The sequence below is a fragment of the Muscardinus avellanarius genome (genome assembly GCF_963383645.1).
Source record: "Muscardinus avellanarius genome assembly, chromosome: 10".
Taxonomy (NCBI): Eukaryota; Metazoa; Chordata; class Mammalia; order Rodentia; family Gliridae; genus Muscardinus; species Muscardinus avellanarius.
This window is the reverse complement of record NC_137796.1, coordinates 55,491,209-55,504,322: the sequence shown is the minus strand read 5'-3', so window position 1 is coordinate 55,504,322 and position 13,114 is coordinate 55,491,209. Positions and strand designations below refer to the sequence as shown.

The following is a 13,114-nucleotide window of genomic DNA, read 5'->3' as shown; positions in this document are numbered from 1 at the left end:
GCCTCTGGGTTCCATCCCCAGACCCGCTAAATAAATAAATAAATAAATAAATAAATAAATAAATATCTTAGCCGGGCGTGGTGGTGCATGCTTGTAATCCCAGCTCTTGAGAGGCTGAGACAGGAGGATCGCACAGGTTCAAAGCCAGCCTCAGCTACCTAGTAAGGCTCTCAGCAAACTTAGTAAGACCCTGTTTCCAAAAAAATATATATAAAATAGGTCTGGGAGTATAGCCTGAGGTAGAAATCCCCTGGGTTCCACCTCCAGCACCACCAAAATAAATGAATAAATAAATAAATAAATAAATTAAATAAAATAAAAAATATTAAAAAATAGGGCTGGGGGTATATCTTGGAGGTATAGTGCCCCTGGGTCCCATCTCCAGTACTGCAATAAATAAATAAATGACAAAAAATAGGGCTGGGGGGTAACTTGGAAGTAGAATGCCCTGGGTTCCATCTCCAGCATCATATACACACAAAAAAATATTTTTAAGCAAAGTCTTAAAAATTGTTAAGGGTCAGCTGGGTGTGGTGGTGCACGCTTGTAATCCCAGCATTTGGGAAGCTGAGACAAAAGGACTGTGCAGGTTTGAAGCCAGCCTCAGGTACTTAGTGAGGGCCTCTGCAACTCAGTGAGAACCTGTTTCAAAATAAAGAATAAAAAATAGGGCTGGAGCCAGGCACGGTGGCGCACACTTGTAATCCCAGCATTCGGGAGGCTGAGACGGGAGGATCGTGGTTCGTGGACACCCTCAGCTACTTAGTGAGGCCTTCTGCAACTCGGTGCGACCTGGTTTCAAAATAAAGAATAAAAAATAGGGCAGGAGCTGTAGCTCTGAGGTCAAATGCCTCTGGGTTCCATCCCCAGACCCGCAAAAAAAAAAAAAAAAAAAAAAAAAAAAAGGGCTGGAGGTATTGCTCAGAGGTAGAATACCCCTGGGTTCCATCCCCAGTACTGCAAAAATAAAATAAAAATTGTTGAGGGTCTGGCTAAACTGCCAAGGTTGGCCTCAAACCTGAGATCCTCTTCAGTCTCCCAAGTACTGGATTACAGGTGTGTACATCTGCACCCAGCTCCAGGAAACTTTCAATTACATATCACCCTGTCCCTGCCCTGCTCAAAACCTTTCCACATCACTTCTAGATAAAGTCAAAGCCCTTTACGTTTGCATCTCAAACATCAAATTCTAAATTTTAGAAGAATTGTTAAAATTATTATTAGATTAAAAAATAACCTTTTACAAACCTGGATGGTATGCCTGTAGTTTCAATATTCTAAGGCTGAGGCAGGAGGATTGCCGTAGCCTGAGAGTTCAGGGTCAGGCTGGTCTACGAGTGGCCTGTCTCTTAAAACTAAGAACAAAAACAACTTTTTCCCCTGGGTCAGGAGTTAGTTGCTCAAGGTCTGGAGAGTTCATGGTGATTAAAACAGAAAAATGAGCCGGGCGTGGTGGCACAGGCTTGTAATCCCAGTGCTTGGTGTACTAGTATTGAGAAGAGGTTTTAAAATGTATTAATATATCAGTATTGGGAAAGATTTCCGATTTTAAAAATATATCTTTTTTACTAAGAAAACCAGGGCTAGCTAGCAGAAAGAAGGGGACTTGTAATTTACATTTTAAAGGAAAGAAGGCTGGAGCCAGGAAAGAGGGTTTCTTTACATTTCTAAAACAATTTCACAAATTTGGGGGGATAAGACAAAAGGTAGAGGCCTGTGTTTGGAGACAGGACTGCTCCCCCCTCCTGCCCTAAATCCAGTTGGAGAGATAACAGAAGCAGAGCCAGGGCTGGAGATAAGGGGTAGCATTATCTCCAGATCAAAGGACCTGCCAGGATAAGAACGCAGCATACTGGGGTTCTATGGCATTTTCATTCGAATTGCCCCCCTGTGCCCCACTCTGGCACAGGGCTGTATCTCTATATTTCTATCTTTTCAATAAACTTCTTTAAATCTTCAGCAGCTGTCCAAGCAATGAATATTTATTCTTAGCTTAGGACAAGAATCCACGGTTTTTCTGTTTGTGTGGTGGTGGTGGGAGAATTACTTCTCCCCACACACACACCACGCACATTTCACCCGCAACACTTGGGAGGCTGAGACAGGAGGATCCCGCAGGTTCAAAGCCAGCTACTTAGTGAGGCTCTCAGCAACATAGTGAGACCCTGTTTCCAAATAAAATATAAAATAGGTCTGGGAGTATAATCCAGAGGTAGAAAGACCCTGGGTTTAACCCCCAGGACCACCAAAAGAGAAAAAAAAAAAAAAGGCAAATGTTAACAGCTGGCGTGGTGGCACAAGCTTGTAATCCCAGCATTTGGGAGGCTGAGACTGGAGGATCACAGTTCTCAAACAGCCTCAGCTACTTGGTGAGGCCCTCTGCAACTCAGTGAGACCCTGTTTCAAAATTAAAAATTAAAAAATAGCGCTGGGGGTGTAGCTCGGAGGTAGAATGCCCATGGGTTTCATCCCTAGTTCTACAAAACAACAAACAAAAAACACAGGCAAATGCTAGGTGTCACAGAAATTAGCACTAGCCTGAAGTTTAGTACTGAGGCCCAAAGTAAAAAAGTACCTCCTTTTATGGAACTGGGGATTGAACTCAGGGGCATTCTACCTTCGAGCTACACCTCCCAGCCTTATTCTTTTATTATTTATTTTGAAACAGTCTTACTATGTGGTGGAGGGTCCCACTAAATAGCTGAGGTTGGCCTTCAACTTTCGATCTTCCTGTCTCAACCTGCGATTATGAGTGTAACACCACACCTAGAAAGGTGACTCTATTTTGACCCTCCAGAGGCTTTCATGAAGAAAACAGACTATAAGAACAAAAACTTATCCTTTTGGTACTGGAACCCAGGGGCATTTTACCTCCAAGCTACACCCCCCAGGTCCTAGCTACACCCCCCAGGTCCTTTTTTTTTTTTTTCCTGCAGCACCCGGGATGGAACCCAGAGGCATTCTAAAACCCCTAGACCTATTATTTATTTATTTTATTTATTTATTTATTTATTTTTTTTTTTTGTGGATCTGGTGGTGGAACCCAGGGGCATTCGACCTCTGAGCTACAACCCCTGCCCAGTTTTTTTTTTATTATTTTGAAACCGGGTCTCACCGAGTTGCAGAGGGCCTCACCAGGTAGCTGAGGCTGTCCGCGAACCACGATCCTCCGGTCTCAGCCTCCTGAATGCTGGGATTACAAACATGCGCCACCACGCCTGGCTTTATTTTTTATTTTGAAACAGGGTCTCACTGAGTTGCAAATGGCCTCACTAAGTAGTGCTGTCCACAAACCACAATTTTCCTGTCTCAGCCTCCCAAATGCTAGGATTACAAGCATGTGGCACCATGCCCGGCTCCCAGGTCCTTTTTTAAATTATTATATATTTTTAAATAGTTTCACTGGGTTGCTGAGACTAGTCTCAGCTGAGGCGGGGCTCAAACCTGAGATCATCCTGTCTCAGCCTCTAAAGTTCTGGGATTACAGGCATGAACCACCACATCCAATAAAATTACTTTTTATAGGAGGCTGAGACAGGAAGATTGCAGGTTTGAGACAGCCTTTGCAACCTAGTGAGATTCTCAGCAATTAACTGAGACCCTATATCCATATAAAATATAAAATAAGCCAGGCGTGGTGGCACACACTTGTAATCCCCGCGCTTGGGAGGCTGAGACAGGAGGATCGCGCAGGTTCGAAGCCAGCCTCAGCTACTTGGTGAGGCTTTCAGCAACTTAGTGAGACCCTGTTTCCATAAAATATAAAAAAGGTCTGGGAGTACAGCCCAGAGGTAAAAAGCTTCTGGGTTCCACCCCCAGTACCACAAAAAGTAAATAAGTAAATAAATAAAAAATATATATAAAATAGAGCTGGGGGTATAGCCCGGAGGTAGAAGGCCCCTGGGTTCTACCTCTACTACCACACATACACACAAACTTGGGCATGGAGGCACACGCTTGTAATCCTCCTAGTATTTGAGAGGCTGAGAAAGGAGGATGGCAGGTTCATAGCCAACCTCAGCTACTTAGTGAGGCCCTCGGTGCTACGGATTAGGGGAATATGGTTTGAGGAAACTGTTCCCAGGGAACCCCTGCGAGGGTCCCAGACACACTTTCCCCCAACCCACAACAAAACCCCAAAATGACCAAAACCAGAAAATTACCGCGGGTTCTTGTCCTAAGCTAAGAATAAATATGCATAGCTTGGACAGTTGCTGAAGATTTAAAGAAGTTTATTAGAAAGATAGAAATACAGAAAATAGAACTAGAGCTCCATACCAGACTGGCATGGAGGGGTGACTCGAAATGAATACACCAAAGGGCTTACACGTGGACTCGGCCTTTTATACCCGTGACCTCCATCTTGTTTGGGTGACTCTGAGGTAGTGAACGTCCCTGTAAGGTACCTCCCCTTAACCCTGAAAGTTACCTCCCCCAGCAAGGTGTGGCAAGGTGTCTCCTTTCATGAAGGTTGACCCCTCCTACCATCTTAGCTGGCTTATCCAATCATGTAGATCTGTCTTTAGATAAAGGCCTAGTTCTCTCCTAAGATCTGTCTTTAGATAGAGACCGGCCTAGTTCTCTATTGACTTAATTGCTTTGAGCTAGGTAAATTTACATTGGAATAGCTGCCTGTTTTAGGCAGAAATCAAGTCCTTTCTTGACCCATGTCTGCCACCATTTTGACACAACTATTTTTGAAATATAATAATCAGAACTTTCTCAAATCTTCCTAGGCCATTCCCAATACTGGCACACTCGGCCACTTAGTGAGACCCTGTTTCAAAATAAAGAATTAAGCCAGGCATGGTGGTGCACGCTTGTAATCCCAGCATTCAGGAGGCTGAGACCAGAGGATCGCGGTTCTCCGACAGCCTCAGCTACTTAGTGAGGCCCTCTGCAACTCAGTGACCCAGTCTGAAAATAAAAAAGAATAAAAAATAGGGCAGGGGTGTGTGTGGCTCAGAGGTTGAATGGCCCTAGGTTCCATCCCCAGACCCGCAAAAAAAAAAAGAAAAAAAAAAAAGAATTAAAAAATGGGGTTTGGGAGGTTAGTTTGGAGGTAGAATCTTAGGTTCAATCCCCAGTACTGCTAACAACAAAAAAAAAATTGAAATGGGCTCTTGCTAAGTTGCTGAGGGCCTAAGTTGCTATGGCTGGCCTCGAATCTCCTGTCTCAGCCTCCCTGGTACTGGGGCTACAAGCATGTACCTACCACCATACCTGGCTAGAAGCAAAGAAACTTAATTTAATTTAATTTAATTTTTTTTTTATGGTACTGGGGGTGGAACCCGGAGGCTTTCTACCTCTGGGCTATACTTCCAGACCCATTTTATATTTTATTTGGAAACAGGGTCTCTCTAAGTTGCTGAGAGCCTCACTAAGTAGCTGAGGCTGGCTTCCATCCTGCACAATCATCCTGTCTCAGCCTCCCAAGTGCGGGGATTACAAGCGTATGCTACCACGCCCGGTTTGAAACTTAATTTTAGATTGTGATAAGGACTACTAAGATAAAATGTAGAGGAGGGGAATGCGGGGGTGGGGGTTATTTTAACTTGTTTTCATGGAAAATTTCAAGCATACAGGACTTGGGAGAAAAATGCCATGAAATCCCATGTACCCTGCGCCCCAGTTTCAACAGCCAACTCATGGCCAGTGCCACTTTATTCATAAGCTCATTCAAATCTGAAGGTGCTCTTCTAATCAGGGAGAGCCTCTCAGATTGACATCTTTGCCAAGATAGGAAGAGCAAGCACAAGAACAGCTATTAAAAGATCAGAGGGAAAAGCATTTTCGGGCAAAAGGAACAGCAAAATCAAAGGCCTGCGATGTAAAGTAACTGGAGTGTTGGAGATCAAGTGGAGGTAGACAGGAAAGTGGGTGAGGGCAGAAAGAAGTGGGGCCCGGCCACGTGATGGCCCCTGAGGCCACGATGGAGTCTGAAACTTTTTTAAAGGTATACTGGGACTCCACTGGCTGCCACGTGATAAAGTGGCTTCTTTCAGGAAGACTGGAATGTTGGGTTAGCTTCCTGTATTCAGCATCAAGTGTCAGCGTTGTCTTCTGCCCAGGAGCTCTTTAAAATCACCTGAAGGGACCTTTCCCCTCTTCAGTTGTCTTATGGGCACCATACACTGCTTTTTGCTTCCTCAAACGATGCACTTTCTTGCCTCAGGGCATTTTCCCTTGCTGTTTCCCTCTGCCAAAGACTCCCATTCTAGTTGGCTCCTATTCATACTTGGCTTAAAAATCACCACCTTTTGGAAGCCTTTCCAGAGCCCCAGGCTGGGACAAGTGCTTCTGGCACCCACAGCTTCCTAGGCTCCGCCCATTCTGGGTCTGACTGGGGCAGTAGTCTAATTAGGTGTGGATATCCTTCCTTTGATTGGGGAGCCTCGAGGATGGGGGCCAGATCGGTCTCATTCATTGCAGAAACCAGAGTGTTTCCCAGCACACGGCCTGACACAAAGGCGATCAATATTATTCTGTTTGGGAAGGGTGTTAGGGATCTTAGTCCTGACGCACTGCCCCTGGAAGCAAACTGATCACCGACTGAAGACAAGGTTACCCACTTATCCCTAGGTTGCAGTCCCTACCCGCCTGCGCTTTTGCTCAGGAGACCCTCCCCCTCATATGCTAATCACTGCGCTCCGGAGTACAGGCTCTCCGGAGAATATGCAAATCATCCCTTGCAGTGAGGGAGGCCTTCCATTGTCCCGCGCTAAGATTATGCAAATGAGCAGGCATCCCGTCCAGGATCCAGGCGGAGCTGATGCCCTCCACCCTCGGCGCATCCCATCTCTATAAGGCGCGTTCCAGCCCCGCACACGCACGCGCGAGCCCCGCAGCTTCTCCATCCTCCAGGCCGCGGACCGTACCAAGTAGACCCGGGCAGCGAGGTCCAGAGCGCGGCAACTCCTGCGCGGGTTCGGTCGGCCGCCCGGCTCCGAGGGCCCCTCTTCCAGCTGCGCGACAGGAATGGTCCATCTGGACGCGCAAGCGCCCTAGGTGCCTCACTCCCCTCGCTCTCCCTCCGAGTCGGCTCGCAACGCAGGCGCACAGCCCGGGCGTGCAGCCGCCGCCGCCGAGCGCGAGCCGGGCCGCCAGCGCCGGTGAGTGTCCGCCGTCGGGGTGCGCGGGGCACGCTGGGAAGCGGGCGCTACGGCCCCGCTGCATGCCGGGAGAGCGGCCGGCGGCGCCGAGGAGCCGGCGGCGGCGGCGGCGGGGGCCGGGGTGACCTGCGGGCCTGACCCAGGCGCCCCTTCCCCCCCAGAGGGGACCTGCGGCCTCCTGGGAAAGCGGGCACCGCGCCGTGCAGCCTTGTGGGTGTCGGTGTGCCCGTCCTCACAGGCGTGGTGCATCCTGGGAAGTGGTGCCCTGGCTCCTCTGAGGGACCCGGCCCCTTTTGTCACCCACCGTCCGCCGGGCATTCTGCAAGCCGGGCGCCCTTGTGCAAGGCGTCTTGGGAGGTGGTCGTGATAGGCCCGAGGCACTCATAGGAATGGCCGCGAGGCATTGGGACTGGTCCTTACTGTTTTGTCTAAGCTTTGGTCCTGGCCCCCTTGCCTTAGTGTTGTGCTAATGAGTGCCAATATAGTCACAATGGCCATTTGGGAGTTGGTTGTCGGAGACTCAGGGTATGGTAGGGTGTGGACCACTGTCTTTGCAATATGGTAGTGAGGGAGTTCCATTTATGCCCCGCTCAAATCATGGGTGCCAGCCTGGTCGCCATAAGGCATTGTAGGAGTAGGACTTAGGTACTAAGAGATGCCTTTTGTGTGCTTGGGGAGGGGACTGGGGATTGAACCCAGGGGCACTCTTTTAATGAGTGACACCCCCAGCCCTTTTTATTTTGCCCAGGTTGGCCTCGAACCTCCTTGTCTCGGCCTCCCAAGTACCCGGATTACAGGCGTGCTCCACGGTGCAGGCCTATTTGATGTCTAGAACACTCTGGAAAGGGCCCTATAAAGCGAGTTTGAGAAGGAGTGGGCTGGATTGGTAGGCATTGTCTCTAGGTAACCTCATTAAAGTCTTGAGTGTCCCTGGTGTGGGGTTGCTTATTTAAACTGAATTCCAGCCAAATAGCAGCCTTTTGGAAAAGTGTAACCAGAGCCGGGTGTGATGGCACACACCACACTAGTCCAATAATTGGGAGGCTGAGACAGGAGGATCGCAGGTTCAAGGAGAGCCTCAGCAAGTAGTGAGACTCTTTTCAACCTAGCGAGAACCTGTTTCAAAATAAAAATAAAGCCGGGCGTGTTGGCGCGCGCTTGTAATCCCAGCGCTTGGGAGGTTGAGACAAGATGATCGCACAGGTTCGAAGCCAGCCTCAGCTACTTAGGTTCTCAGCAACTTAGTGAGACCCTGTTTCCAAATAAAGTATAAAATAGGTCTGGGAGTATAGCCCAAAGGTAGAAAACCCCTGGGTTCCACCCCCAGTATCACCAAAAACAAAAAACAAAATCCCCTCCCCCCCCAAAAAAAAAACACAAAAAAAAAATATGGTTAGGGATGTAGCTTGGAGGTAGAATGTCTCTGGGTTTAATCCCCAGTACCACTGAGAGAGAGGGAGAGAAAGTTCATCCAGCATCCAGTTGGGGGCGCAGTGGCTCACTGCTCTGTAATCACAGCAACTTGGCAGGCTAAGGCAGGAGTATCCTGAGTTGAGATTGCTGGGCAACTAAGTGAGACCTAGTCTACAAAAATGGGCTAGGGATGGAGCTTAGTGGTAGCCCTTGGGTTCAATCCCCAGTACCTCCTAATGTTAAGTGGAACATATTTTGTTTATTTTGGTGCCGCGGATTGAACCCAGAGGCTTTCTACCTTCAAGCTACACCCTCAGCCTGGTATTTATTTGGAAAGAGCGTCTCACCAGGTTGCTGAGAGCCTCTCATTATGTTGCCGAGGTGGGCTGTGAACCTGCAATCCTCCTATCTCAGCCACCCAAGTACTGGGATTATAAGCATATGCCACCATGCCTGGCTTAAATAATTATTTATGATTTATCTGAAATTAAAATTTAACTGGAGTCCTCTCTTTTTGTTTGCTAAATCAATCTTATCAAGGCAAAAGGTAAAATTCCCAACTTAGATGGGGTTCTGTGTATACTAGGATATCATGAGAACTTTTTTCTGCTAATTATGAATCCTCTCTTTTTTTTTTTTTTTGTACTGGAGATGAATGCAAGAGCATTTTATCTGAGCTACACCCCTAGCCCTATTTTATTTTATCTTTTATTTTTTGTGATACTGGGGGTGCATCATCTTATCTCAGCCTCCCAAGCTACACCCCCAGTCCTGTTTTATTCTTTATTTTACTTTTACTTTTATTTTTTATTTTTATTTATTTATTTATTTTTGGTGGTACTGGGGTTCCTGGAAACCCTTCTACCTCCGGGCTACACTCCCAGACATATTTTTATACTTTTTTATTTGGAAACAGGGTCTCTTAAGCCAGTGTGGCTGGCTTCAAACCTGCACAATCCTCCTGTCTCCGCCTCCCAAGTGTGGGGATTACAAGCGTGCGCCACCACCCTGGTTTATTTTTTATTTTGAAACCAGGTCTCAATGAGTTACAAAGTACCTCACTAAGTAGCTAAGGCTGTCTGCAAACTGCAGTCCTGTCTCAGCCTTCCAGATGCTGGGATTACAAGCATGTGCCACCACACCTGGCTTATTTTTATTTTAAAACAGGGTCTGACTTGGTTGATGAGAGTCTCACTACTTGGTAAGACTATCCTCGAATCTGAAATCTCCGTGTCTCAGCCTCCCAAATACTGGGATTACAAGTGTGCGCCACCACACCTGGCTTTTCTCTGTCTATAAAAGCTTAGTCCAGAGCTGGGCCTGGTGACGCAGGTTTGTAATCCAAGTACTTGGGAGGCTGAAACTGGAGGATTCCAGGTTCACAGCCAGCCTCAGCTACTCAGCGAGGTCCTCCTCAATTAGTGAGACCCTAATATAAAATAGGGCTGGAGATGTGGCTCGGAGGTAGAACGCCCCTGGATTCCATCCTCAGTACTAAAAAAAAAAAAAAAAAAAAAAAAAAGGCTTAGTCCAGATGTCTACCTCTCTCTCTCTCACTCTCTCCCTTTTTTTTTTTTCTTTTTTAGTACTGGGGGTTGAACCCAGGAGTACTATACCACTGAGTTATATCTTAGCCCTTTCTAAACCCCCCCCCCCACACAGTACTGGGGATTGAACCCCTACCGCCAAGCTATACCTCCCAGCCCTACTTTTTATTCTTTATTTTGAAACAGGGTCTCACTAAGTTGCAAAGGGCCTCGCTATTAGTAGCTGAATCTGTCCACGAACCTGGATCCTCCTGTCTCAGCCTCCCAAATGTTCGGATCACAAGTGTGTGCCACCACACCCAGCTCCTTATTAATTAATTAATTTATTTATTGTGGTGCTGGAGATTGAACCCAGGGGTAGTCTACCTCCGAGGTATACCGTTAGCCCCCCCCCCTTTTTTTGGTGGTACTGGGGTTCCTGGAAGCCCTTCTACCTCCGGGCTACACTCCCAGACCTATTTTTTTATATTTTTATTTGGAAACAGGGTCTCTTAAGCCAGCTCGGATGGCTTCGAACCTGTGTGATCCTCCTGTCCCCGCCTCCCAAGCAGGGGGATTACAAGCGTGCGCCACCACGCCCGGCCCTTAGCCCCTTGTTTGTTTTGTTTTGTTTGTTTTGTTTTGTTTTGTAGGTCTGGGGATGGAACCCAGGGGCATTCAACCTCCGAGCTACACCCTCAGCCCTATTTTTTATTCTTTATTTTGAAACAGGGTCTCACTGAATTGCAAAGGGCCTCCTCACTAAATAGCTGAGACAGTCCGTGAACTGTGATCCTCCTGTCTCTTTCTCCCAAATGCTGGGATTATAAGCATGCGCCACCACGCCCAGCTCTATTTTTTATTCTTTATTTTGAAACAGGGTCTCACTAAGTTAAGGAAAGCCTCACTGAGTAGCTGAGGCTGTCTGGGAACCTGCAATCCTCCTGTGTCAGCCTCCCAAGTACTGGGATTATAAACATGTGCCACCACGCCTGGCTTCCTTTTTTAACTTTTATTTTATTTTATTTGCGAGTCTGGGGATGGAACCCAGGGGCATTTGACCTCCGAGCTACACCCCCTGCCCTATTTTTTATTTTTTATTTATTTATTTATTTATTTTTTTTTTGCGGGTCTGGGGATGGAACCCAGGGGCATTCAACCTCCAAGCTACACTCTCTGCCCTATTTTTTATTCTTTATTTTGAAACCAGGTCTCACTGAGTTGCAGAGGGCCTCACTAAGTAGCTGAGGCTGTCCGTGAACCGTGATCCTCTGGTCTCAGCCTCCCAAATGCTGGGATTACAAGCATGCGCCACCACGCCCAGCTTTTATTCTTTATTTTGAAACAGGGTCTCACTAAGTTGCAGAGGGCCTCACTAAGTAGCCGAGGCTGTCTGTGAACCACAATCCTCTGGTCTCACTCAGCCTCCCGAATGCTGGGATTACAAGCATGCGCCACCCTGCCCGGCTTAACTTTTAATTTTGAAACAGGGTCCCACTAAATTTCAGGGGGCCTCACTAAGAAGCTGTCCTCAAACCTGCCATCTTCCTGTTTCAGCCTCCCAAGTACTGGGATTGTAAGCATGTGCCACTACACCTGGCCCCACTGAGTGTTTGAAAAATCTTTGGAGCCAAGAGGTCATTTTATGAGGAGGTAGGATGATATGGCTTCAAATCTTAGTTCAGCTACCTCCCAAATGGTATGACCCTAGGCTACTTGTATATCCATTAATGTTGCATTAGCTTCCTCTTCTCTACAAAGGAAATAATGTTTCAAGATGGTTTTGAGCTCATAGATTTTCCTAAGTAGCTAGATCCCTTGCTTGAAGCTACATAGCCAGAGTGACACATTTGTAGTATTTTGCCGATTGATTCAGAAGTAAAGCTGACATTCACAGACTAGTGCAGCCAAATTAATTAAATATTGAAATACAGCTGGGTGTGTTGGTGTATACCTGTCTTTCCAGTACTTGGGAGGCTAAAACAGAAGGATCATAGGTTTGAGGCCAGCCTCAGCAATTTAGTGAGTCCTTCAGCAACTTGGCAAGACCCTGTTTCAAAATAAGAATAAAGTAAGGCTGGGGGCATGGCTTATAGGTAATAGGCCCCTGGGTTCAACCTCCAGTACAAAAAACATTACACACACACACACACACACACACACACACACACACACACACACACACTAGACTGGTTGGTGTATCACTGCTACACCAAGTACTCTGTTAGCCTTAACTGCTACTTTGGATCCTCTCCCAGCCCTAGACGTCCCCACAATCCAGTACCTATTATTGAATATTTGAAACATCACCTCCTTATCCCATTGATTAAGAACCACAAGGTAGTCCTATAGCCGAGACGGGGAAGTAAAGTTCTGGAGAGGGACAAGCCGTACGTTTAAGGCCGTCTGAAACAGAGCTTATGCTGCCTTTGCCTCACCCCTGCACTGAGCACGCCGCTGGGCTTGGAATGGGATGAGCACTATACACATTTATTGAGTTACCACAGGCCTTTCCTTTCCCTTGTCTAGCATCCCTTGCTACCTGCCAACATCGTGTGTTAGAAGAACTGGTGGTGTGCTGTGGAGAGCTGGCCGGGGAGGGACGCTGCCCAGCTGCTGCTCTGCTCCTGTCTCCTGTCCCCTCCCCTGGCCATGACAGAGACCCGCGAACCAGCTGAGACTGGGGGCTATGCCAGCTTAGAAGAAGACGATGAAGACCTTTCGCCAGGTGAGGTAGCATTAGGGGTAGTGGTGTTGGCTTGACTGTTTACCTGGCTTAGGGTCTGGGCTCCACCGGGAAATGCTGACGGGGAATGGCTACTTGTGTTGCTAGGGGTTCTGTTCCGACTGGAACTTCTTGTCCTGCTAGGAGATCTCTTCCAACTGAAACTCCTAGGTGTTGTAGTGGGATCTCTCTCCTCGCTATTGTTTCTAGAATAGCTGTGATGTCTCTCCCTGCTGAGGGTTCTGGATTGGCTGCCATCTCTCTCTTTGCTGGGGGTTCTGGATCGGCTGCTATCTCTCTTCTTGCTGGAGGCTCTAGATCGGCTGCGGCCTCTCTCC

General features: G+C 47.4%; 2 protein-coding genes across 3 annotated transcripts in view; one reads left to right on the top strand and one right to left on the bottom strand.

The window, feature by feature from the left end:
• Positions 1–12,703: 12,703 nt before the first annotated feature.
• Positions 12,704–13,114, top strand: part of ZNF428 (zinc finger protein 428) — a gene marked incomplete at both ends in the record, with an annotated part of 8,120 nt that continues 7,709 nt past the window's right edge. For both annotated transcript variants that reach the window (XM_080704263.1, XM_080704262.1), the window contains one exon: positions 12,704–12,779. In XM_080704263.1, coding sequence (XP_080560389.1) covers positions 12,704–12,779 — 76 coding nt within the window. The remainder of the gene's footprint in view (positions 12,780–13,114) is intronic.
• The window catches only part of SRRM5 (serine/arginine repetitive matrix 5), a gene marked incomplete at both ends in the record, with an annotated part of 1,591 nt that continues 1,357 nt past the window's right edge, over positions 12,881–13,114 (bottom strand). The window contains one exon of the mRNA XM_080702831.1: positions 12,881–12,913. Within this exon, the coding sequence (XP_080558957.1) occupies positions 12,881–12,913 (33 nt within the window). The remainder of the gene's footprint in view (positions 12,914–13,114) is intronic.